General features: G+C 44.9%; 1 protein-coding gene across 5 annotated transcripts in view; it reads right to left on the reverse strand.

Moving 5' to 3' along the window:
* The window catches only part of SMG5 (SMG5 nonsense mediated mRNA decay factor), a 44,989-nt gene continuing 18,757 nt past the window's right edge, over positions 1 to 26,232 (reverse strand). For 4 of the 5 annotated variants that reach the window (XM_037882668.2, XM_037882670.2, XM_037882671.2 and 1 more), the window contains 14 exons: positions 25,642 to 25,710; positions 23,615 to 23,823; positions 22,528 to 22,665; positions 19,006 to 19,716; positions 15,043 to 15,212; positions 14,117 to 14,192; positions 13,479 to 13,654; positions 12,151 to 12,309; positions 10,985 to 11,044; positions 9,857 to 10,016; positions 8,421 to 8,511; positions 7,277 to 7,351; positions 6,548 to 6,686; positions 1 to 5,286 (listed from right to left, as the gene is read on the reverse strand). In XM_037882668.2, the coding sequence (XP_037738596.1) occupies positions 5,203 to 5,286; positions 6,548 to 6,686; positions 7,277 to 7,351; positions 8,421 to 8,511; positions 9,857 to 10,016; positions 10,985 to 11,044; positions 12,151 to 12,309; positions 13,479 to 13,654; positions 14,117 to 14,192; positions 15,043 to 15,212; positions 19,006 to 19,716; positions 22,528 to 22,665; positions 23,615 to 23,823; positions 25,642 to 25,710 (2,317 nt within the window). In that variant the 3' untranslated portion in view covers positions 1 to 5,202. Of the gene's footprint in view, positions 5,287 to 6,547; positions 6,687 to 7,276; positions 7,352 to 8,420; positions 8,512 to 9,856; positions 10,017 to 10,984; positions 11,045 to 12,150; positions 12,310 to 13,478; positions 13,655 to 14,116; positions 14,193 to 15,042; positions 15,213 to 19,005; positions 19,717 to 22,527; positions 22,666 to 23,614; positions 23,824 to 25,641; positions 25,711 to 26,232 lie in introns of those variants that run through there. The other variant, XR_006287351.1, reaches the window with a different exon arrangement.

The following is a 26,232-nucleotide window of genomic DNA, read 5'->3' on the forward strand; positions in this document are numbered from 1 at the left end:
TACAAACATCTTGTACTTTTATTAAGCCAGTCAATGTGTTCCAACCACGGTCAGACGCATGCCATGAAATCAGAGGTCAAAAGGCCCTGTGCTCCCCATGTCCCAAATCCACTTTGAGTTCATCTTATCAGACAACTGACAAGTGTGTGGCACGGTTCTGCTAGGACACACATCACCTGGACAGCGTGCCCACGACTCCCTGGTTAATCACCATTGAACTGTGAATCCACAGGCTAGGGGTCGTTTTTGCTATAAAATGTCTGGAGGGTGAGCGTTAGCCTCCTTTGACTCCAACCCAGCAACCATTCTCTCAACTTTTGTTGTAATGTTTGCAGAAGCAGAGGAAGGATTGGGTTACGGGAAAGCCATACCCATGGTCATTCCCCTTCTCATCCCGACAGACCTCTGATTTCATCATCAGCTGGTATCCCACTGTATTCCCCCGCCCCCTTTAAACAGCTCCCTTGCTAGATGACAAGAACAAAAAGCTGAGTCGTCTCAAACGGCATTCAAACAAATCGTGTGACCAGAGTGGGGGAACAGCCTAAAATAAAGAGTTTTTGGCACAGCCTACCCATACAGTACAGTGTCCAACACACACCGAACAGCGTTTTTCACCCATAGCTACACATATAGACGGCTGCTGGCAAAACAAACATGTCACCCGCATGAGAAATCAAGGACGACATTAGCCCCCAGAAACCAACAGTCTCCGTGAATGCAGCTGTCGTGCTGAAGCTTCTGGGAATCCAACTCGGTGGAGGGGAAAAAAAGGAAAAGAAAAACAAAGCCCAGAAACACACAAAACGATTAAATTAAAAACAACGGTTTCAACCCCATAAAGCACTTTTTTTTTTTCTTTTTACCAGCATAGCGGGTGTTATGACGCTTGAGCTAACATTTCTCCCCCCAGGGGCTAGTTTGGACGTGGTCTAAGAAGGTTTTTGGTAGCTACTGAGATAGCACCATTTGCATTAGCAGAGGAAGAGCTGGCTTTGCAAGGCTTGAATGTTGCATTAGGAAAGCGTGGAAGGTCAGTTTGCAGCTACAGCTCAGGGTGGTGCTACTGAACGCTGTGGGAGACTCCTGTAAGACCCGAGCCACAGCGCTAAGCAGCTACGGGCACTAGTGCTGTGGGCCACGATACATCAACTCTCAGTCCCCCACTGGCCATTCAGTGATGTAGCCTCGGAGAAATACTTGGCATTAGCAACTTCCATTGCTGATCATTAAAAGTGGCCACCTCTGTTTGAGTTCTAGCCTGGGATTTGAGATTCCTGGACCAAGTCCCCTGCTGGGTTTAAGTCAGCACAGCTCCAGTTATGCATTTAATCATGGCTGCATATTTGACAGACCTGTGCCAACTTATTAGTTGGGAATTTTGGCCCATTGTGAGTTGCGGGATCCAGCCTTGAAAGCATCCTCCCCTGCACCTCTCCTGAAAAGAATCAAGCAGTGCCTCCAATTAAAGCCCAATGTAAGAAAATGTTTCATAAGAGGGAACAACGTGTCATCTTCCTCGGTGCCTTGATCTATGGCTGTGCTATTCCACAGACTCAGATGCTATTTTTCTTCCCTTTTCCAATTCAGATTAAATCCGGCAAGGGCACAGAAAGTGTGTTGCTTGCATTGAACCACGGTTGCATGGCCACACATTTTTGAAGGATAAAGGCATGCTTGGGGAGCTTCAAGATGCATCTTTGAAAACTGGCCACCCCTGCCTGAAGCTTCCTATCTCAGCAGAAAGGAGGTTGAAGATGTATACGGAGACAGCAAAAGGGGCGATCAACACTCCTCATAACAGAGGATAGCCAAGGGGCCTTTCTCATCCTCCTTAATGACCAAAACACTTGCGATATGACCAAAAATACCCTTTAGACAGGCAGTGCATCAAGACAGGGATGTTTTATAAAATACAGACACACACTCCCCCCCTAAAAAAAAAATCATGCCTTGATTTCTCTTTCTGGACACACGAAGGGGGATCTCTTTTTAGCTCAGCAACGTTTATTGTTACAAAATAAATTTGAGGTTAAAAAAACACCTTCAAAAAATGAAATTTAAAAATGTCTTGCATAGCCCCACTGCAATTGTCAAAACAGCCCCCCATCAACAGCCTGCTCAGTCACTCCATTTCAAAAGACAAGGAGCTGTGGCATCAAGCTGGACATCTCTTCTGTGCCAAGGCTTCTCCTCTTCCCTAGCATCATCCTCATTTCCTGGTCACATTTGTGCAGTGCTGGGTAGCTGCTCTGCACCCCCACTCTATCCATGATCTCTGCCTCACAAAGCTTGGCTCTAGGATTCCAGTCCCAATTTTGGGTTGCACTGTTGCCTTGGAAATCATAACTAACTGCAGTGCCAATGGGATCTGTTTGGGGGGGCCTGGTTTTCAGTTTCTGCTTCACTTGCACTGCTTTTCCCCCCCTTAATCTCATCCGTGGCCATTGGAATATGCTACATCTGAACAGCTCCCATCCTGGGCTTTAGACATTAACTGCAGTAAAACTATTCCCATTTCTTTACAAAACCAGAACAGCATGTCTCAGACGGCACCCCCGGAAGGGAGAAAAAAATAAATATTTCCGAGGACTAGAGATGTAATCAGCTGTGACAAAGCTTCATTTATGCAGATCTTGCTTCCGCTACAACTCACTCATGGCTGTGGGTTCCAGTTTGCGTCCTACCAAGAGGAGCTGGGCAGAACACCCAAGTCAGAGAGAAGTCTGATCCACCAGACAGAATTCAAGATGACCTAGACGTGTGGGTCAGCGGGGAGTGTACTTTAGTGCACTGGTCAGCATCATGTCAAAAACAGGGACAGAATTGCAGGGGGTGAATTGGTTTCACCTTCAAAGCTACACCGCTCTGGCTCGTACAACTCAGGCGGGAGGGTTCTGATGGAGACATCATACACAGGGTAGGTCTTTTTTTACTTTTTGCATTTCCATTACATAAAAACATGAGCTAAACAGAAACAGACCTGATAAAAGAAAACAGCTGCACGCGTGTGGGAAAGGATAAATGCCATGCACTAAACTCCACCTGGGGACATGCCACAGCTGAAATCTGTTTGTAAACACAGGAAGCCATCAGAAGCGGGTGAAAGCCCCCATTCAGCACTTTTGCTTACGCTGTCTTCTTGGCATGGCCTAGTAAAGCACCACAAGTTTCAGGTGAAGACATAAAGAGAAAATCGGTTAGTAACACGGACCCCTTATGCCCTCCTCTGCTTTCCAAAGGAATAAAATCACCTTTAAAGCACACTGGCTTTCCAAGGCCTTTCATCTGAGCAACAAGGCTGCTGGCTGCAAAATGATCTAAGCTGCAAAGTGGATGAATCCTGTGGGATTCATACTGATCTGAACCCAAATGGGACATTTTGCAATTCTGGTATGATTTGTTATGCTGGGAAATCTGCAGGTATTGCAAATGGTTATGTTTTCAAATGGTCCACTCGTAGTACACTATTAATAACCAGTTATAGCAGCTTCTTGTCAGGCCAAATTAAAAAGAGCTGGACAGAGACCAGTGGGTTAAACTCATTACTTGCATAGTTGCTGCTGGTTCAAGTGGATGGGGACATCTGGTCTGAAAATACAGGGACACAGATCAACAGAGATGGAACTTCTACCCAGTGCTTCGTGATCTTTATAGCAATGTGCTTTTCATTTACAGGTATCAGTGTTACCAGAAGTCAGATGGAGGATGCGTAGAGAGGGTGCAGGAGAGAGGTTTGTAAATTTACCTCTCAGGAAACAAAGGGAGCTGATTCCAGCATCTGCACAGCTATTGCTTTCCCTTCCTTTATGGATGCTTCTGTACTGACTGAAAGGCACAGAACAGTCCATGGGCCAGCTCCGGATGACACTGACTTGCAGTGACCACTGCATTTCCCCCTCCTGCTCCTAGGGACTACATAAGCTCTGCAAACCTCTCGTTTTACACAGAAGAAGCTGAGTCCGAGAGCAACTGAAGAGACCGTTGATAAGCTTAAGAAAATCCTCTGCGCCCCCTCCTCCCCCAACACCCCACTGCAAAATAAGGAAGAGGAATTAGGGACCCTTTGGAGAGGTTTTCAGGTCCGATTTGTTTCTTGAGTCTCAGCAGGCTCAAGCCAAATCAACAACCCTTGCCACTGTCTAAGCATCCAATGCAGCTCCATTACGACGACCAGCAACTAGCCTGGATTGCATTCACCTTTACCCTCCCCTGCACAAAGACCTAATGCTGGGGGCGGGGGTCGTTTAGGAGGAGGAACGAATCCTTTCCTCCGATTCTCTCAAACAGCCCAAGCTAGACCTATCATGGCTCACAAAACACGCAACAAGTACAAAAGCAAGGAATGCACACCAAACTCCTAGCGGGATAGGGAAGGTTTCCGTCTGGTGCTTTTCTCTACAGGCAATAATCACTTTGCACTCCCCCCAGTATGGAAAGGGCCGGGGAGGAATAAATATATTTGTTCCTAAAACTTCTTTTTTGCTTTTCTGTTTAAAAATAGCATCATCATTTCCTTGTTCTCTTTAATTCTTTAACATTTGAAGAGGATGCAGAACCCCAAAGGAACTCCACTTTTTTAAATATATATATACATATATATATACACATGTGTATATATATATATATATACACACATACATACACACACACACATATGTATATATACACATATATATGCTAAGAATTAAAAGAATGAAGATGGAAAAATTAATTAAAAAGGTGTTCATTTTCCTATCACCAGATTCCCAACCAAGAGCACTCTTTGGAACTTTGTCCCCAGCCCCGGAGGCTAGCCCCTTCTGTGTTCCATTTCCACTGCTGTGGTTTTGGCTTGTTTAAATAAAGTACATACAAGCAGCTGCCTGACTATTGGGGACGACCAAGCAGGGGGATGAACGACTGCCCGTCTCTCGCCCATCCCTGCCGACCGGGAGAAGGGGAGATCTCTTCTTGGCCTCGCTGAGGTGTCTCTCTTCTCAGAGCAGTTGGCGCTGTTGGAGATGTACAGTCGTCTGTTCGTGGTGTGGGTTGTGGGTGTTTTGTGTGCGTGCCGGAACTGGATTTGTTTTTCTCATGGTTGCTGCTGCTGCTGCTGCTTCTTCGTGTCAAGTCTCGCCTGTGTTTTGTTTCCTTCGTTCAGACACCGCGCGTTCTGAGAGGGGGAGAGAAAGGTACACCAACCCGATGCCCTTCTGACCATCAGCCCATCTCCTTCCACTGCTTGTAGAACTCCAGAACATTTTTTATTTCTACACTGGCACTGGCTGCTGCCTGGATAGCAGACTGGAGACAAAAACAAGACAATCACACACAGAGGGAATTTTTTCCTGCATTGCCAAGACAGCAGACTGGATGATACTATCTATGTAGGCACTTACATGACCACCCATCACCATGGGATGGTATTAGCCTCAACACCCTTGTGTGAGAGAGAAGTGTTATCCTTCAGTCCCAGAGTGATTAAATGACTCACTTTAAGTTCCACATGAAACATGTGGCAAAGCCAGGAAATGAACCCAGGTCTCCTGAGCCCCAGTACAGTGCCTTCACCACAAGATCAACCTCCCTCCTCAGTTTAAAAGCTCTTTTCCTTCCCTACTGCCAATGGAAGGAGAATTTTTATTTCATTAGGTAGTTCAGAGTTAGATTTTTATTTTTCCTTGACTCTGTGTGTGGGGCAGGGGAAGACATCAGTAAAATATCACAGAACGTTGGCATGGGAAAAGCCCACTGGTCTCCCAAAGTAATCTATCATCCAACCACCACAATAGAGTCTCCAGAACTTTGTCCACCAAATTTAAATCTCTTAAGGAACGGGGCTTTTTGACTGAGGCTGACTGAGCTCAAAGTTGGGAAACATTTCCTGACAGCCTTCTCAAATTCTTTGTCATTTTTTTCTCTAATTACATGAAATTCTGCCCCTTTGGCCCACCCTGAACAATTCCTGTACACAACATGGAACTATGTTTTTAGAAGTTTTGCTGTTTTCCATCCTCAAGAGCACAAGATCAGTGACAAGAGAAGAACCTGGAAAAGGGGCACACTTTATTCCTTATATAGGAAGCCACAGCTCTTCCAAAGGGGGCAGAGCCTAAACAGAGACTGAGATTTTCAAAGCAGACGAGGGGATATAGACATACAATTGCCATTTCAATTGATGGGAGTTGGGCATCTAGGCAGCTTTGAAAATCTCAGCAGAAGTGCCCGTGCAGAACCAAAACCATCTGATTTGTATTCACCCTAGGGTCCCTTTACGCTGCTCAGACATCGTAAAGGGGCTTTAAAATGGTGTAAGTTACAGTTATGTCCATTCCAAAGACCCCTTTGCACTACCAGTGTAGTGTAAAGGTGCCCTACTGCAAACAAAAATAAAGGCCACGATTTATAACCCAGGCTTGTGGAAAAAGAGTGCACTTACTAGCCCAGGCAGAAAATACACTTGCAGAAAGGATGCTGATGATGAAAGGAGTTTTTTCCCTTACCTGGGGTCAGGAAGGATTTTGTCAGCTGTTGTAACCCAGTTACCTTATTCTGAGACACTGACCTGCATGGGTGCAGAGAATTTGCTTGGATCATCCGGCTGAAAGCCAGTTATGATGGTAACCATCCCTGTGGTGTCATCCTCTCCGTTTCCTTGGGACACAGTCAGCTGTTTGCAGCTGTCCAATATTTTATAGAGGTTCCTGTCACATTGATGTAAGAAAAATCAAATTGCTATTTGTGTCTGTGCAAACAGATACTGATTTCACTTATCCACAAAAGTGTAAGTTTATACAGCTGCAGGGCAAGCTTCATCCTAGCAGTGCAGTGTCTCTCAACCCCATTATTTGTATTAAAAGTAGCACTGAGAGGCCCTGAGATCATGACCCCACCATGCACACCCATAATATGAGAAAGTCGCAGCCCCAACTGTCTTATAATCTAAATAGACAAGACAGACAAAGGGCAGGAGGGAAACTGAGAAAGAGAAAGGAAGTGACTCGCCCAGCTGTCTAGTGGCACAGATGAGAATAGAACCCGGAGTCCTGAGTCCCAATGGGTCTAGTTGCATGAATATGGGTTGCCAGATTTGATCCTCCTCCAGTAGATAAGACACTGGACCTCACAGCCCCTTTGTTTTGCAGGTTTAGAACAATCTGAAGAATAGGATCAAATCTAGCAACCCAAATGTATGTAACTAGTCCCAAAGGTGGCACCTCATCCCAAAACCCACCTGGCACGCATGTAATGAGAAAGTAAGAACTCCAAAGGTTGTGCTAAGCTGTAACCTTACCAGGCATCTAAATCCTGTCTCTTCAGTTTATGCCTCTCAAAGTTTTTCCCAACATCTTTCTGGCAACGAATGTACCTGAGGAAAGAGCAGATTTGCTGAGTCCACATGGAGGTTACTAAAAGGGAAAATGTCAATATTTTAAAGCAAAGGAAGTTGTATGATTCTAAGCATGTTGGTTTCCTTGGCACTGCTGGATGTTTACCAAAAGCTGGTGCTGCCCTGTCACCCAGCTTGCTTAGGTCCCATTTGAAGTTCCTCATGGCTTTCTCTAGTCTCAACTTACCTAAATAATTTCATGTTCCTTCAAATGTAGATACCTCACTGTTTGTGCATCACCAGATCAGTGTCATGTAAAGTGCCATCAGCCCTAACACAGATTTCTGGGTCATGACACCATTAACCTTCTGACATTTTACAAGCTGACCATTTATTCCTAATCTTTGTTTTCTGTTTCTCAGCCAATTTCTAATCCATAACAGTACTTTGCCTCTCACCTCATGACTCCTTAGTAGCCTCTTGTGAGAAACTTTGTCAAAGACTTTCTAAAGATCAAATAGATTAGAACACGCAGTTTTCCTTTATCCAATGTGTTGACTCAGTGCATGCGAGTAGACTAGAGAGGAACAATTTCCAGCATCACCCCAGTGGCCTTTTTCTAAAGATAGGACCAGACAGTGGCAAATATCGGACCGCTGATATAAAACCTGATTTTAAGGAAAGTTTGCATATTCTGTTAGCCACTCAGCCACTTCATTCTCAAGGGGATTTGATTACATTCTATATGCTTGAAATTCTGTTGGAAAAACCATTCCCCAATTCCTGTCCTAAAATGCTGTGCATCAATAAGCAGCTGCAACTTCCCACACCAGAAGTGGCTGCATTTCATTACTAAGTAAAGTGGTCCCTACAGGTACACAGAGATTGTCAAACAGTCGTGTGTTTTGAGATCCATCTATGAACCACATTAAATCATTGTGCTGCCAGTGCCTTCTTCGTACTGCCCTGGTATATGTTTAACTGTGCCCATTTTCCATTCTGTTCTTATTCTGTGTTCTATCTGAACAAAACACCATTTATTTGAAGGACTTTTTCTACATAAGAAACAGATACATTTATTTTAAAACCAAAGGGAAAGGGTATTTACCTGTTTCCCTTTTTAAATTCTGCCTCTAAATATCGGATGCTGTCGCGAGCGCCTGCATTCTCCTTTTTCAGGAAGTCTAAACCGTCAATCACTAATAAAAAAGAGAAGTGAGAAAGTTAGTTTGTTCGTGCCTTTACAGGTTAATCCTACATGTGGCATGAACTCTAGGATCTGTGGAATTGCCTCTGGCAGGTGGAAATAACTTTATGCTGCTGCTAAATACAAACTAATCAGCTGCTGACCTGGACCTTTCTCCAGTTATTAGCTGATGAACCATGTTAGACTCCAGCCTGAGCTACAAATAAAATGGCCAAAGAAGGACCTATGCAATGATTTTCAGCTGCTACTCCTGAGGCAAGGAGCCTTTTTCAGTAAAACATAAATTTAATTAGTGCTGGGAGTAAGCACTGAACTCACAGCCCTTGGGAATAGGATCCTCTAGCCACAAAAAAGGGCAGGTCAGGCTCCCCTACAATGTCCCAACATTGCTCTAACTCTGACCTGAAGAGCTCACCTTCCTAGGGGTAAACAGGAAGATCAGTTTCCATGAAACATTAAGTCCTTGATCTCTGCTGAGAATGCAAACAAAGGTGCCAATGAATGCCAGCTGTGGCCAGTGGTTTGAGATGTGGACATTTATTTATAAAGTGTCGTGCATATACATGGGGAACTATGCAAAACAGAGAGAGTGTCCCTGCCCCAAAGACCTTGCCATCTATAGGAAAACCAACATGGGATAGAAGTTCTGGTGCAGGGGAGGAAACCAATACAAGGAGGATTTATGGAAGAAACAGGATTTAAGGAGTGGGGTCTGAAGAAGGAAAGGGGGGTGTATAGCAGACAAGAACAGGTTGTTCTAAGTTCACAGGGTATTACAAAGTGATGCACAAGTTGGGGGGGAATATGTAGTATTTATAGCTATTTTCATCCTCAAAGCCCTTCACAAACATTAAGGAAATGGGAACTTGCCCACCACCTCATTTCACACAAATCACAAAAACAGCCACCACAAATCAGGCAAGGCACATAGCAATGTGGGCTGAACCCGAGGTAATTTGGTTGTCATAAGACTGAATAGATTCCCCCAGCACATCAGCTAAGCCAACCATTCTCCAAAGCTCTGCAACACAGGGGCTGTCTTTGCCTCAGCTTTCTAAGAGTCACTAACCTCCTTGCACATTTATACAAGAACACTGGACAAGTTTTGTAGGGGAAATCCAGACACCAGTGTTCCCTCTGACCTCGGAGGTTGCCGAGCTACTCAAGAACCATGGGCCCGATTTCCAACAGAGCTCAGCACCTGACACCCACCTCCTGTTCTCAGCTGGGGGACAGAGAGGATTCTCCATTGTTCTCAAAGGGAGCGTGACTCTCTTGAAAGCCTTTGGGCTTGAACCCCTTCAAAACCACACACGCAAACAGGAGCCTAATTGTACCTGTTCGAGGGATGATGATGATGAACCTGCCGCTGGTAGCTAACTGCCGGATGATGTTGAGGTGCTGGCAGAGAGCTTGGGTGTCTGGGACAAGATAAGGAGACATGGCAGACTGAGCTTTGGGCTGTTGGAGACTCCCCTCCAGCTGAGAAACCTCCAGCTGAAACAGGATAGCAGCAATACCAGATTAGGAATTCATGCAGAAACAGAAAGAGTGATGGTCCTCCTGTCATGTGCAGCCCAGCCCCTCCACTTCCCCAATCGCATGGCATGAGCCCGCCTGATCCTGACAAATGTGTTCCCTGGGCCAGCGGACGGTGAAAACTCTCCCAAGGCGAGGTATAAATTCCCTCTCAGCCTCAAATCAGGCCGTAAATTCGACTTTCTGCATCTGAGCAATAACCACCTTGGTTAAGGGTTCCTGCCTGTACTGAGACATCCTTGGTGCCTGAGTAGACTGACCGTTTTTATCTGTCACTCCATTAATGTGGCATCTACACAAACTCCACACACCTCTGAATATTTCCATGAGCCAGACCTTTTATTCCTTTCTTGACAAAAATAAACTCTTCAAAGAGTCTCCCTATCTTTACAGAGAGCATATACAACATGTACAGCACACATCTGGTATACCTTTATGGAGTTCTCCAAATCTGTACTCACAGGGGCACCTAATGGTAATGATACTACTTTGTGTTTGTAGAGTGCCTTACATCTCAATATCCCAAACGACTTACTGATGTCTTACCAAAGGCCCTTGAAAGGCGTATACCTATTTCCAGAGGGGTAAACTGTGACAGAATGGGAGATCTTTGCTAAGGTCACAGAGCAATTGAGGAGCTGGGCTGGAAATAGGACCCAGGAGTCCTGATTGTTAGTACCCCTGCTCTAACCACGCCTCAGATCAGACGGTACTGTTTTAAGAGGCAGATCTCTACAGTTATTATTACACTAGGTCAAAACAGAGGGGCTGACCTGTTTGGGGTTTTTTAAGAATGAGATGTGAACAACTATGACTTCCATAAGTGTACCACATAGAAGATTGGCAGGCCAGGTTCATTCATGCGCTTGGACATTAACTCTACGTTAACAGACCTGGTGGTTTAGCTGACAGCTGGGATCTCATACCTGCAGTCGGAGCTGAGCCATGTCTCTCATTAACCTGTTCCGACGAGCTTCCTCCGCAGCCTAGTTTTAAAAATAGAGTTAAAAATAAAATTAGCAGGAAGAGTGTGGGCTAGTGATTAGCATGTACTTCCAGAAAGGTACTGAGAAAAGGGGAACAAATCGCTCAAGGGACTGGTAAAGGGAGAGAAACTGTTTGCCTCCAGGTCACCAGCTTGAATCCAACCCAAGCCAACCAGGACAGTTGTTACCATCTGACGGTGGCTTGTATGAAATGAGCGGGTACAAAAGTCCCCATCATGATTGGCCCACCTTGTCAGCTGTCTCAGCCGATGGGAGAGGAAGAATGGATTACCATCCCCCTCTGGGGAGGGCAGAGGTAAATTTTGGTGAGGCAGCATGGAAAAAAAGCTTGGTTCTGCCAATTCTTGAACTGCATCTGCTCTGTACAACAAACTTTGGTCCTCCAGAGCTGCAAATCTGGGATGGAGTTTTTCCCATGCACAAAGACTACACAATAATGATTTGCCAGGGGGTGGGGCAGCTCTCTAGAGCCAATTCCCTGCATTACACTGGGGGACAATGCTTGTGGCACATTCATTAGCACGCCAGATTATCTATGACTTTTCATTCACAACTTGGTGGGGCGGATTATCCTCTTACGGAACAGCAAGTCTCAACAGGAACAGACTTTTGTCCCTAGATGCACTTTGCTCCTGGCAAGCAGCTTTCCCAAGAGGAATGTGGCCAACCTCTTCTCTCACTAGGCACTGAAAGTGTGTCAATTATGAGCCATTACCGAGCTTGTTCAGGAACACACGGCCAGGCAGAGGAGCCAATGGCAACATTAGTCTGGGATGCCAGCATGTCACAGAGCAACAGCCCCTCTGAGGGTACGTCTACAACGCCTGCGTTGCCACGCGGCCGCAGCAGCGCTGTGAGGTGGGCAGCGTAGTCACGCTTTACCGCTGGGGGAGAGCTCTTCCGGCAATAAAAAAATAACCACCCTGAATGAGCGGTGGTAGCTTGATTGGCATTCCTGGTGATAAAGCGCTTTTCAGCGTTAAAACTTTTGCCGCTCGGGGGGTGTTTTTTCACGCCCCTGAACGACTGAAGTGTTAGTGCTGAAAGTAGCAGTGTAGACACAGCCTAAGACTCTTCCAACTCACCATGCGGAACTGGGCCTGGGCCTGATGCAGCAAGTTGTCCTGCTCAGACTGGGCGATGCTAATGAAGATCCCGACCTCCGAATTAAACTGCAGGATGCTGCCTTGCAAGTGGGTGATGAAGTGGCCAAAGCTGCGGATGCAGCAAATACGAATCACGGACTGCAAGGAACGAGATGGTTTGACATGAGATGTACCACACCCCCCTTGCAGCAGCCTGCGCTAGCTGAGAAGCAAGAACCTAAACTTTTAGAAAAAGGTGGAAATGACTAAAAATATATATATATATATATATACACACACACACACACACACACACACAAAGTGAAAAATTCTGTGAATGTTCCTGAAGATGCAGGACATGATAATTCTTTGGAGAAAATAAATGGGGTCAGGGGTGCAGGAAAGTCAGCCAGAGTGCTTTGAAATGTTTGCAGTCAGGGTTTTCGAACAGAGAACAATGACATCTGGCTTTTCAGAGCAATCTGTGCCGGCCAGTTATCCCATTGTTGGAACCTGAGTCGTCATCTCTCTGAAGAGGGGTGACATAACTAACAGGACAGCTAAGCAGGCTTTGGTAAAAGGAGGGACTGTACTCGGCTTTGGATTGTTGTATCTTGCCTCAGAGTTTCTCCACAGAGCACCAAAAGCATGAGGAGACATCCAGGAATTCATCCCCGGGCTTCCTCAGCTGGAATCTTACATTTTTAAAAACGCAGCTCCCAGATCAAAGGCCGTAACATTCCCTTAAAAATCAGGTAGCAAAGGTGGACAAATGTTAATGTGCTCTAAGCCATCAGGTAGTTCAGAGATTGCCGTAGCAAAATTAGATGGACCACTACTCTCCTGACTTTCTCCCTAAATGTCTCACCTTCCCCTATGCAGTAATGATGATCTTAGCCCTTTTTACTCTGCAGCTGGGCTGACAATTAAAGCCATTCTGGGCATGAGTATGGCACAATGCCAATTCTTCTGCCACTGCCAGTCGTCGTCACTGACACAGGGCTAAAGGAGATAGCCTGCAAACGGTTCAAGACTCGTCCCAACTGATTTATCCAGACAAGGAGGGTGAGGGGTTAAACACAGCAAAGAAACCAATAGGTAGCAGCTCTGCGTTGCTTTGAGGGGAAAGGGAAGTTTCTGGACACTGCCTGGGCGATGGAGCTAGAAGCAATGTGAATCATCCTGAGGTTCACAAAGGTATTTCAGTTCGGGGCACACTCTCTCCCACAATAAAACTAGACTCTCCTCCTGTGTTGCTAGGATAAGGAAAAGTTTCTATCAAGACAAATTTAGCTGGTAGCAAGAATCCAGGGCTCGCCTATCCTCACCTCCTCCACCGCTGAGAGTATGGGTCTGTCCTGCTCAAAGTTAAACCTCTTGTGTGCATTTTTCAGAGGGGGCAGGTTACGGAGCGCCACGTCTTCTGGAAGCAGCAAGCTGGTGCTCAAGTCTGGAAGCTCACAGCCAATCAGCAAGTCCTTGACCTCGTTACCAAGAGCCAGCCCTAGATTGTTGGGGGGAAATACAGTAAGATGTGACTGATCATCACTGATGCCAGGACAGCTGAGGTCCGAAGTCTTATGCTGTGCTTTATGTTCTTCAAAGTTCAAGCATTTTGGTCATACGGGAATGTCTATGGCATGCTACCAGTTTCCATTAAGGTCTGAGCCAGTCAATCAAGTACCCTGCTTTAGTACAGTTTGACTCCATCCACACTAGCTAACCAAACCATGGGAGGTAACTAACTTGAATCATGATTCAACACAACAGAGGCTAAGGTAGACATGGCCTTACTCATATTCCATCATCCTTGTAAACCAAGTTGCATTAGTTACTCTCACCTTGCAGGATAATGAGCGATAAGCACCACTGATAACTAGGTTTGAACAATAAGGAGTTGAATCTGTGCAGGGAGCATTGTTTGTTTGTTTGGAGGATAATGATACGGGATGGGCTCCAACGGTACCTGGTTCCTTCAGTTCTCCAGCAGAAGGCAGAAGGTTCAGAAGCACGGACAGTCTGTTCCATAGACTCTGGGAGCTCTGGAAGAAGGAAAAAAAAAGGCTGCAAAATATATCAAGTCATGCAAATCTTCAAGTCAAGATAGATGCAAATAATTATGAGGATACTTTGCACTTAGATAGCACCTTCCAGAGACTTCAAAGCACTTTGCAAATAATTAAGCCTCAACATCCTGTGATGTAGAGATTTAGTTTAATTTGATAGACAGGGAAACCAAGGTAGAGAGGCAAGGATGACTTGTTCAAAGACACAACAAGACACTACCAGAGTCAAGAATGGAATCTCTGGCCTATGGATGCCCAGTCTCCTGACCTAGCCAGCAGGCCACCTAACCAGCAGTTGCCTCTACATCCACCCTCTCATTTTTTTGGCGAGTTGTTGAAACAGACAGAAGACTCAACAGCAATTGTGATAGATGATCCCTGTGTCTAGATGTGGGTTTGTTTCATTCTCATGGCTTCTAGGTCAGGGCTATTTAATAACCCTGAATCCCCTGTTCCCCCATCACCAAAACGTATTTGTAGGGTAGAACCTAACAATAAAATAGTTATAAAAGTGAGAGGAAGTAATTTGATTATGAATAATACATTTCATCCCAAGAGATCCCAAAGTGCTTTACAAACTTAACACACTGATTTGCAAACCATGCACAGAGATCACTACCCCCATCACTGAGTTGCTGTTGAATCTATGGTGCAACATGGGATCTGTTTAACAATACACATTAAAGTCACAATCATTATTTTTGCCAGGAAGGGACAAAATGTATCCACCTGAATCTACAGGGAGGCTTATCACAATATAATCACCCAAGCTGACACTTAAGAGACGCTGTCATTAACAGTGTACATTTAAACAAAACCCCCACACCTGGGCACACATGATGATGAGGTCAGTGTTGGTTCTCAACCAGTCCAGGAACACCTTGACAGTCGGAAGCAGGCCCTCATTGGTTATGATCTCTAGTTTCTCTTGGAGGGATCTCTCGTTCCGACAGGATTTGTTACTGGTGATGCTCTCTTCAGAGTCGGACAAGTCATCTGAAACAACAACGAAAAGAGCAAAGATACCCTGCGTTAAATATCAAGTGGAGACCTGGTAAGAAACCATATTGGCATTTGCACAGCGAGTCACCACTGGAGTGGGAAGGGAAAGATGCTTCAACATTCCCTGCTTCATCCGCACACACCCACAACAGTAGTTTACTGATTGGTGTAACTATCTCTTGGAAGACAGCAGGCTCATCATGCTAACCAGTATAGTCTCACTGTTTCCTTGTACTCCCCTGTCTGTTCGCTTATCCATCTGTTCTCTCTTCTCTTACACTTAGATTTCTCCTTGGGGCAAGGTCCGCCTTTTGTTCTACATTTGTACAGCCCCTACCACTAGGGGGTCCTGGTCCATCTCTAGATCTCTAGGCACTACAGTAATCAAATAATAAAAGTAATAATAAACTAGTGGCTAGAAGAACAGCTGACACACCTGGGAGCGATTCCCAACTTCCCCATACTTGCTGTGTTATCCTAAGCAAGTTAGTGACCCTCTGACCCTCCCTACCTATCCTTTCTTCAGTGGGGATAAGAATGCTTCTTTATTCCACCTGCATCAAGTGCCGTGATATCTTTATCCGTTGACTTACCTTATGCTTCTTGTTCCGATGGAGTACCAAAGTCCACGGTAGAGCGATCGGCGGTTGATTTAGCAGGTTTTCACATTGCTGCACATCGGTCACCCCTGTGCCCCCCCCCGGCCCCGCCCCTGGAAGTGGGAGACAAGCCCTGAGGCTCTGTCTAGACTAGGATTTAATGGTGTGGCATTAGATCATGTTAGCTAACTTGATCTATCCCTTTCTAAATCTCCAGATTTAGCATGCTAGAGTACAACTTGCCTTTTCTTGACTAGAGTTTTAGAAGGTGTTAGTTAGCTCAAGCTAGTTAACATGATCTCACACTGTACCTTTAAATCTTAGCCTAGGCAAAGCCTGAGTCCTTGTCAGAGTTGCATTCCCATGGAAACTAGGTTTGAGCTTGATGCAAAATGCTTCCTTGCTCCCGGATATAAGGGAAGCTGGAAGGAGTGACTAACAAACAAGACCAGACTGGCCCAAGTGGTTTATCTGAAATACAGACAATGCACTTGTATTATATCATCTCTTTTTCTATCTGTTCTCTCCCAGAACATTACTTTGTTTGAATAATACATGTCACTGAATAGCTTTAAGAAATCTGCAGTGCCATCTACTGTGCATCAAAAGTTAGAATCTGGCCCTACAAACCTAAAGACTGATGTGATATTATGGTTGACAGTGTATAGAAATTGCCCCTAATGCCACACCTCTGCTCTTTGCATGTCACTCAGTCAAATCTGCTGACTTTTACTGACACAAACAAGTTTTCACTTCTGTGAACTCTGCAGAGCTCACCAAGTCAGTACAGCTAGGGGAGAGTCACCTGGATTCTATTTTCCTCATTCACCATCAGAATTGCCAGTTAAGTTCCAATCACAACATTTTTATGATTTAATAAGCAGTAAAACAGCCAAAATTTCAAATTCAGCTAGACTCTGCAGCACTAGCAATTGAACAGACCTTTAGCTTTGGGAGTGGAATGAATTTCATCAGGAAGCATTGACAAAAACACAGAACCCAAAACTAATTTTACAGATATGCTGGTGACTTTATATTGGCATTTAAACATTAATGGCCCATTTCTCCATTACCCTACACCTTGTGCAGGCATTTACACTAATGCTCTATGAAACACTTGCAAATCAGAACAGTAGCATTTTGTACATACTTTGCAATGGTGTAAATGACTGTACAATGCAGGGCAACAGAGAAGAATGGTGCTAAGTCTGCTTTTCATACTACCACAGAAGTCAGAGATGAGAAAGACCTAGTCATAGAATCAGAGAATATCAGGGTTGGAAGGGACCTCAGGAGGTCATCTAGTCCCACCCCCTGCTCAAAGCAGGGCCAAACCCCAACTAAATCATCCAAATTTTTTTCCTTTTTGCCTCAGATCCCTAAATGGCCCCCTCAAGGATTGAACTCAAAACCCTGGGTTTAGCAGGCCAATGCTCAAACCACTGAGCTATCCCTCCCCCCAAAAGATTTAAAAAAAATAAAATTAAATATATATATTATAGCACCTCCTTGGAGCTGCAGACTCTCCTGTGCGGTGCCGTGAGGGTCCTTCTCCCAGCCGTGTGTGTCCCCAAGGTGCCCCAGTGCAGCGTGGAAAGCACCAGCCTCTCTGGACACCAGCTCCGAACGTAAAGGGGAGCCAGAGTCTCCGAGCGGGTTTGATTTTGAGGAGTGGTCCAGACGCTATGGTGCTGAGGGCTGTAGAAATGCCCCCATCCCTCCAGCAGCCTTCTCTGGAGTAGCCCCGGCCCCTCCTATCTATCAGGACTGTTCCCTTTGAACAGGTTATAACAGCATTTCCCAAAGTTTTGAAAGTTGATCCCCCTTTTAAGAAAATGAAACTGACCTCAACTCTTTTGCTACCCTGCAATGCCTGGTCCACACTACAAAATTATGCTGGCATACTTATGTCATCTAGAGTGTGAAAAAATTCACAGCCCCTAGCCAACATGTGCCAGCAAAACCCCCACGCAGAAGCAACTATACTTACAGAAGAGTGCTTCTATTAGCTTAGTTCAGGGAGGTGGTGTAGCTACGCCAGCAGAAGAAGTCCTGCCACTTAGGCTGCATTTACACTAGGGAACTATGCCAGAACAGGCTCTGTAGTGTAGAGAAAGCCTTAATTGATACATCATCTCCACCCTGCAATCTAATCCTCTGCACCCCAAACTTTAGGAAATGCTGGTATAGATCTTCATAACATGACCTTTCCTCTCCTTTCTTCCACGCTTTGAAGAGCAGCAAAGTGTTTAAATGTCAACACTGTTAACTCTCATTGGCATGTAAATCAGCACTCACTGAAATGAATAGGGCAGTTCAGACCACAGAGATACTATGTCAGGCTCTCTGAAAACTCAGGCAGACATCTCTGTACGAGTTACATTTGCTTCACATTTTGAAGGTTTTCTTCACAACCATAACAGCTAGAGACTTTAAAAATAAAAGATGACACTTTTGAGAACTAAGTTCCACTGATACCTCCTCAGTTTGTCCTTTGCATCCCACAGGGGAATACAGCCCATACTTTGGGAAACACGCTAACTTATAATGTCCCTCCGTATTAATTAATAAAGCCCCTAAACACCCAGTTGGAAATATTATTGTGCCTATTGCACAGAAGCTTACAAACTATCTCCAACTAGTTCAATAAGTAAAGTTATCTCACCAAATTGTTCTGTGTTAACAGGTTAATCCTCTTATTACGTCACACAGAAATATTATACAACACTGTCCTGATGCACTGCCCTCTCGTTTTACGGTAACGTATGGAACTGGCCTTCCATGCATTAAGGATGAAATTAATTCCTATGCAAACAGGCAGCCTATCCACCATTTAAGTCCCACTCTGGTCAAAACAGGGCTCCAGGGGACTTCAGTGTATCATGCTGACAAACAATATCTCATTGTTCTCTCCCTATATCCGTCTGTTGTCTCTTTTCTTACATTTAGATTGTAAGCCTCTTGGGGCAGGGACCATCTTGAGTCTGTACAGCACCAAGCACAACAGGGTCTTGGACCACGACTGGGGCTCCCAGGTGCCACGGTAGCACAGTAATGCACTATAGTGTTGCACAGGGATAGATTTCACTCCTCGAGAAGACTGCTACTGCTCAATCATTTTCTACCCAGCTCTGTGTATTCTTCCATGCCAGTAAAGATATAATTTGCAACCAAGTATCCATCCTTACCTTGCTCAGGGAAGCCGGGCTTCTCCACATCCCCATTGACACAAGGCTTGCTGTCCACTACCTGCTTCAAGGCAGCTGGTTCATGAGTTGGTTTCAAGAGGACGTTGCTGAAGGTGGGGGCCAAGCGAAAGCAGCGTTTGGTCTGGAACAGCTGTGTGGACATGGCCTGGAGGTTACTGGCTATGCTAGCTTCATTAGTGCCCATGGACCCTGGCCCATTGACTGCAGCATCTGAATTCTCAGTCTTGGAGACACTCAGGCTTTTAGAGTCCACCAGCCCGCTCCCCTCCATGCAGTTTTTTAAGGCCTCCTTGGCCCCATTTTTCATGCTTTTGGTTCGGCCGCATCCCTCCTCCCCTGGCTCGTCCTCCATATCCTCCAGGTCGGAACGGGATTCCTGGCTGTTCATATCTGAGTCTGTCTCCACATCAAAGGCTGTCTCCACCTCCTCGTCGCTTTTCTCCGAGCCACTCTCCGAGCCATCGCTGCCCTTAGTGAAGTCCTGGCTGGAGTCAGAGTCAAAGCCCTCGCTCAGGTCACTCTCATCGACCTTCTGGGGATGGCGCCGGCGGCGCAAGCAGGAGAGACGGGAGTATTTCTTGCTCTTCTTGTTGTCCTTCTTCCTCTGCTCATCGCTGGGCCGGTGGTTGGCTAAGTCAGCATCTGCTTCCTTCTCAATGGAGTTCAAGGGCTCCCGGGTCTCTTGGTCATCTGCAAAAGACACCCGAAACAAAAAAACTTGGAACTGTTTGACGTACAACCCAGCCAGGTGGCCAGTCCCAAGCCGGGGAAAGCGTCGGTGTCTCACTTCTATAGCAGCTTTCATCAGAGGATGTTTCAAGGCACCCTTGGGAGATAATCCCACTTTACAAATGGGTCAACGTAAGCACCAACAAGTGAAGTGATGTGAACTCCCTGACCAAGCCCCAATCGCACAGAAACAGACAAGTTTAATTACGGACAATTCCTTTACCTCCTAATGGCACTTACTAATCCCCAGATCCATTCAGTAGCCAGCAGCAGAAGTTTATCCTAGCAAATACAGGTGTTTCACCCAGTATGACACTGGTTTAAATCCTGCCCAAGTTGTACCTAGCAAGTGAAAGCCACTTCCATTTGACGGCTGGTAGATGGGCAGCTAGTGTGAAATGAATGGACAGATCTCAATCCAGTTTCTAGTTATGGAATCCATATTATACAACCCACAAGGGCCTTAGACATGGAGTCTGTACAGGACAAGACTGGAGTACACAGGCAGAAGTCTAAAGAAGCTTGTTTTCATATTGTCTGAGATGCACCTGATCAATCATTACGTGGCTTCAGGTTTCAAGACTGCCACCCCAGTACAAAATTCATTTAAACACAAAACCACTTTCTCCCCAGCCCAACTTTCCAATGAAAGAGCCCATACAGTTAACTACAGAGAAAATTTTACTTCTTAATGGGTCCTTAGCAAGAGAGGAATACACACGTTTTAACAGAAGAAAACAAATTCACTGACTGATAAAAATGCAATCTTCTGCCAAGAATTCAGTCATCCGACCAGAGGCTAATTCGTCTTAGTTGAGATGCATTTAAAATAAAAATCTTGGTTTAAAAACAGGCCTGTATTTTACTTTCCAGTTAAAACGTGTTGCATGCACTTCAGATTGCTGACAATATAGCAAAGGGGCAGGATACTTGCATGCATGTCAAAAGGTTTAAAATTAAAACGAACTGCTCCTCTCAGTAATCTTGGATTGAACTGGTCTAATCCACCTTTCTTATTAGACCGATAGCGCTCAGTGTCTTAAGATGCTTAATTCACCTTGTTTTATTTAAAACCAAGGCTGGGGGAGAATCTGCACCAACTATATAAACACAATAGCTTATTAAACAACACTGCAGTGCAGTGGTATGTGGGAATTTTCTCAGAGGAGTAGTCAAGACACAGGTTGAAACATTCGACTAATTTTATAAGAAAGGAAGGAAGAAGGAAAGAAAGCTGAAGTTAAATTCCTCTTCTGCAGAAATGAATGAGCTACACAAGCATGCCATCATTCTAAAGATATACAGCTATTACTGTTCAGACTAGTCTGTACATTATTCTGGATATGTTTGGTGTGTTCGGTGGAACTGCTTAAGGCCAGTGATTAAGACCCCAACACAACAACATTTAATTAAATTAACCTCCACCTATAAGCATGAGAGTTAAGTTATTCCCACCTTTAATTAGTGGTCATTACATCATCAGAAATATCTCTGGCCACATACTGGAGAGTCCTGTTTAATATGCATCTTCAAGTACATTACTTGGGTCAAGAAAAATCTGAATGTCCATTTTTTCTGAAGATAGTGATTGTGAAGAATTAACGAAGGGGCAGGACTTCAGCTTTCCCCGAAGCTGAATTGACTTGAAAGAAAATAAAAAGCCTGATCAATAGGCAACCTTGGAGACCAAAGACCTCCAGTTTATCCTACAATAATAGAAATGTAGTGTTGAAAGGGACCTCAAGAAGTCGTCAAGTCTAGCCCCATGCACTGAAGCAGGACCAAGTAAACCTAGAATCTCTCTGACAGGTGTTTTCCCACCTGTTCTTTAAAACCTCCAATGATGGGGATTCCACAACCTCCCTATTTCAGTGCTTAATTATCCTTATAGTTAGAAAGTTTTTCCTAATCTCTAACCTAAATCTCCCTTGCTGGAGATTAAACCCATTACTTCTTGCCCTACTTTTAGTGAATATGGAGAAGAGATACTGAAGAAGAATGAGCTGGAGAGAGATACAGAATGACTGTTCCAGACAACAGGGAAGGCGCCTCTTGCATGAACTGTAAGATCATGAAATGGCACAGGGGAGAGAAGTGTTAGATGAACAGAGGATGCAGGATTGGAAGGGGCCTGCTGGGTTGTCGAGTCCAGTCTCCTTCTATAGCAGGCAACCTCGTCATATAAGCCCATTCATAAACTTATCAGAGGAGGTAGCAAGAACGGCACAGACGAGATCCATGGGTTCAGCTGGAGCAAAGCCAATGGAGAGTTTTAAAAGCCATGCAGGACTCATTTGAACTAGACCCTGAAATGAATGAGGAGCAAGCGGAGGTGTTACAAGACAGGGAAGACACGCATTTTGGTCACATTTGTGAAACTGAAGTTGTTGCTAAACAATTTAGCAAATGTCTCTAGTCTGTGCTCCCCACCACTTCCCCATGGGCTGCCTCGGAACCCAGAGGGTCTTCCCTATTTTTCACAACAGCAAGCATCCTGCTGATAGCTTCCTATGGAAGCACAGTCATCCAGAACAGGACACTCTGGAGTAAAAGAGGGGACTTCCTTTCCCTCGGGGCTCAGCATACAATTTGTGCCTAGTGCTTCCAGCCTGGCAGTGAAGGATCAAAGCGTTTCAAACTCAGCTCTGCAAACCCATAGCTGTGCACTGCACTACAAAGCTCATACCGAATACACTAAGGAAAGGGGCGTGGTAGCCACAGAGAGGGAAGTAGTTTGAGCTAACACAGCACTCACCACCTCCCTCCTATTACCTGTGCCGTCGCTCTGGAACGCTGGAACTGGATTCTCCCCTTCTTCCAGTTCTGCCTGCAGGCGAATATTGACGTGGTTTATCAGATGAGAAAAGAGGGCCAGAGTGAAAGCAATGGCTGCACTGTACTGCTTTGAACCTGCAACAGGACAGCACAGAGGTGAAGCGAATAGACCACCCCAGTTCTGCAGCAAAATGGATGTCAAATAAGATACGTTTAAGATTTACTGTCTAATGTCAAGGTGGCTGTGTCCCATGCAAAGTGGCATCAATATCTAGGGGTTTCCACTTTCTGAAAAAACTTCAATCCATAAATCAGCCCAAGGTGGCATCACTAGTATTTCACCTCTCACCTTAATGATAGGAAATAACCATTTTTTATGCAGATCTTCCTATTATAGTGAAAAAAGTGTTGGCAAGCAGGATAACCATCTGGTATCTGAAGGACGTAAACACCAAGAAGGGAGAGAAGTTGCACACGCTAAACAATTCCTCTTCCTTCTCGGTGATGACATCCTTCCGATACCAGATGGTTATCCTTCATCTACATTTTCCCAAAGGAAGTGGTGGAAGCATCATTAATTAGGACATTGCACATTGAATTGGACACTAGAAAATACACTGCAGGGAGCAATCCTGACCTGGTCCAGGAGACAGATTTAAATGCAACATAATAAGTCTTCTCCATCACTAACAAATAAATTTCAAGTTAGATTATAGGAGTTACCCAGTTCTAAATTAACCTGTGTAAAGTGGGTCCCCTTATTCCAGTGGTCCCCAAACTTTTTCTGTCATGGCTCCCCTTACCCGTAATGGAATCTGTCCATGCCCTCCTGGGGGCTGGGAGCCAAGGGCTGGGGCTGGCCCGGAGTGGAGTTGGAGGCAGAGTGGGGCTGAATGGTGCTCCCGCCCTGCCCCCCATGCGGGCTGGCTCAGGCCCCTCACCCCACAGTTTGGGGACCACTGCCTTATTCTATGGAAGATGAGTGTCCAGAATAGACAGGTCATCTTGTTCAGCATTTATGTTCTTCTCTCACAGCACTACAATTCAATGAGCCACCAGTGTTCATTGTTAGTGCACTGATTACCTGCCCGTTTGAGGCTGTGGACACTCATTAGGCAGATGATCACCATGCGGAAGATGAGGAGGTCGGGAAGGAAGGAATATCCACACTCATATTCCTCTTCATCTTCGCTTGCTGAGTTCAGATTAGGAGGAGAAGGCAGGTAGAACAAGCAAAGGTTGAAATCCTCCAGCACCGACTGGCAAAGAGATGTTAGCTCAGAGTCCACAGAGCTTAACGTGGGGGGAAAAACAAATAGATTTACTCTTCAAATGCCCTGCAGCCAGTTAAGTCTCAAGCTCCTGGCAACTGGAACGTTCATGTGGATACTGAACAAAAACTGGTGCAAGCTCAGTCATCACTTAAGTCATTTAGAACAAGAGAGGACAAGGCATTGGAGAATATACTGAAGGGAACAATCATGCACAGGCAGAGGGAGAAAGACTAGATAATCTGAGCAATCTTTCCCATCCCTACAGAGTGTAAACTAAAGTGACACAATAAACAGCTGTCGGAGTGTCTCCTATACTGCCAGGATGGATCACTAGAGAATGAAGTGAGGGGCTCAACTCCTCACTCTTGGGATGAAGGTGCTGCCTCCATGGCTGACCCAAGCAGCGAGAAACTAGTCACAATTGACCTTTCATCCCATGTAGTAATGGCCAGGATATGAAGCAGTACATCAGCTAATTCTTCATTGATTACTTTAATATACTGACCTAATCAGCTATGGAAAGTCAACAGGTTTCTACAAGTCTGGAGCTCAATCTGATGCTGATATGATCCTTTACATTCCTAATTTAAGGATCTCAAAGCACTTTAGAAACAGCCACAAAAATTCCACATGAGATGCATAAATATAAATAATCACTGGGTGACTTTCTTCCCACGGGGGTATGCCTGGGTCAGGAGGCACTATATGGCAATACACATCAATATATACAGTACCCTTCGTTATTAAGAAGAGTGAACATTTCAGAATCAGTTACTTCTACTGTGTAGTTAAAACATTACACTGCAACAGCCTAAATTGAGGGTCTCGACCTTTTTCCTTCTGTGACCTCCCACACCTGTTCTCATCTGCAACCTCACACACACCCCAGAATCATTTGCAGCTCTTTGCTGCTTCAGAAGCAGCATTATGGGAATCAGTACAGTGGATTACAAGATGTTCCCAGCTTTTAGAGAGAAACTGTCTGCAAAAAGTCCAGCAAATCCTCTTCAGCAGGATAGCAGACACGGGCAATTGGAGGAGCTCTATTTCCTCTTCCACCCTGAGACACAGACACCACCCACTGAATGTGCGTTACATGGAGTAACAGTGAAGTGTAAATCCAGGGTCAACCAGCACAAATCAATTCATTAAAATGGGCAAGAGAATCAGAGTGTGTACTGCCCCCTAACAGAAATCAATCTGTAACAAACAGTATTTAAAGGGTTAACCTAGAGCTACCTGAAATCTCTTGGCAGAGACAGAAAATCCAGGAAAAGCCACACAACTGTACAAAGCTTTCCACTTATTCCAACAGAAACAGGTTATAGAAAGAATAGCATCTTTCCCCTGAACAAGGAGGTTAGATTACAGGTGTTTATAATGAACTGCTCTACTGTTCTGCACGTGTGCAGATTGTGACCCTTTGCACCAATGTCATTCTGACAATGCTTGTTAGAAGCACAGATTTTAAGACTGGGCAAAGCATTTGAACACAGTGAGAGGGGCATCATAACACAACTATGACACTGGGGGATTGGGAAGTCAGAACTTCCGAGTTCTACATTCGCTCAGCCACTGATTTACTGAGTGACCACGACTAAATGATTTAATCCCTGTGTATGAAGTTTCTCTGTGGTGATGATAATACTCTCCTCCCTCACAGAAGTGTTAAGACTTTACTGACATTTGGGATTCTTGACTGAAAGACTCAGTAGAGGCATCACTAAGATATGCGGTTTTGCATTTGTGACAAGGGTACAAAGCAAAGTCTCTTCCATTTCTAATGTTTGCAGCTGAAAGTCACCTACAGAGGATAGAAGTTGTAGGGTAACCTTACCTGCTTTTTGGCTGCAAAAGGCTCTGGAGGTACATAAAGCTCACCAGCAACCTTTTAATATCTTTGCATCTAAAGATTAAAGAGAAACAGTTAAGTGAGTATCCCATCACTTGGCTGCAAGATGATAGCAATGTTCTTATTCGTGTATGTAAATCTGGATTGCTAGTAAATTAGTTTAATCATGGTCTCCCACCTTCACTTTAGTGGCACAGATGTGTGGCAAGCTAGCTTTTGCCATCAGAGAGTCCTGCTTTGAGAAAGGGGCATTGATAGTCCATCCATTTCAGAACTTATGATCATGTTTAAACTTTAGAAACAAGAAATATACACAGGAGTTTGGACGGCAAAAATGGTGGTGGGGTGGGAGAGCATTAAAGGGAATTAAGAATTCTGAGGCTGTTCAGTATTAAACAGAGCAAGAGCTTAAGTTGTAAAGGCAGAGGATATCAGTATTCTCGTGAATCAGAGGTGCTGGTTGAAGAATATTCATTTCTCCAGTTTTCATCCACATATTTACAAAATTTGTTCTCTCAGTACAAGAACCACGTCACACAACCAACCAATCATCTGTCCAGTTCTGGAGATGCATAG

This window comes from Chelonia mydas, chromosome 24 (genome assembly GCF_015237465.2).
Source record: "Chelonia mydas isolate rCheMyd1 chromosome 24, rCheMyd1.pri.v2, whole genome shotgun sequence".
Taxonomy (NCBI): Eukaryota; Metazoa; Chordata; order Testudines; family Cheloniidae; genus Chelonia; species Chelonia mydas.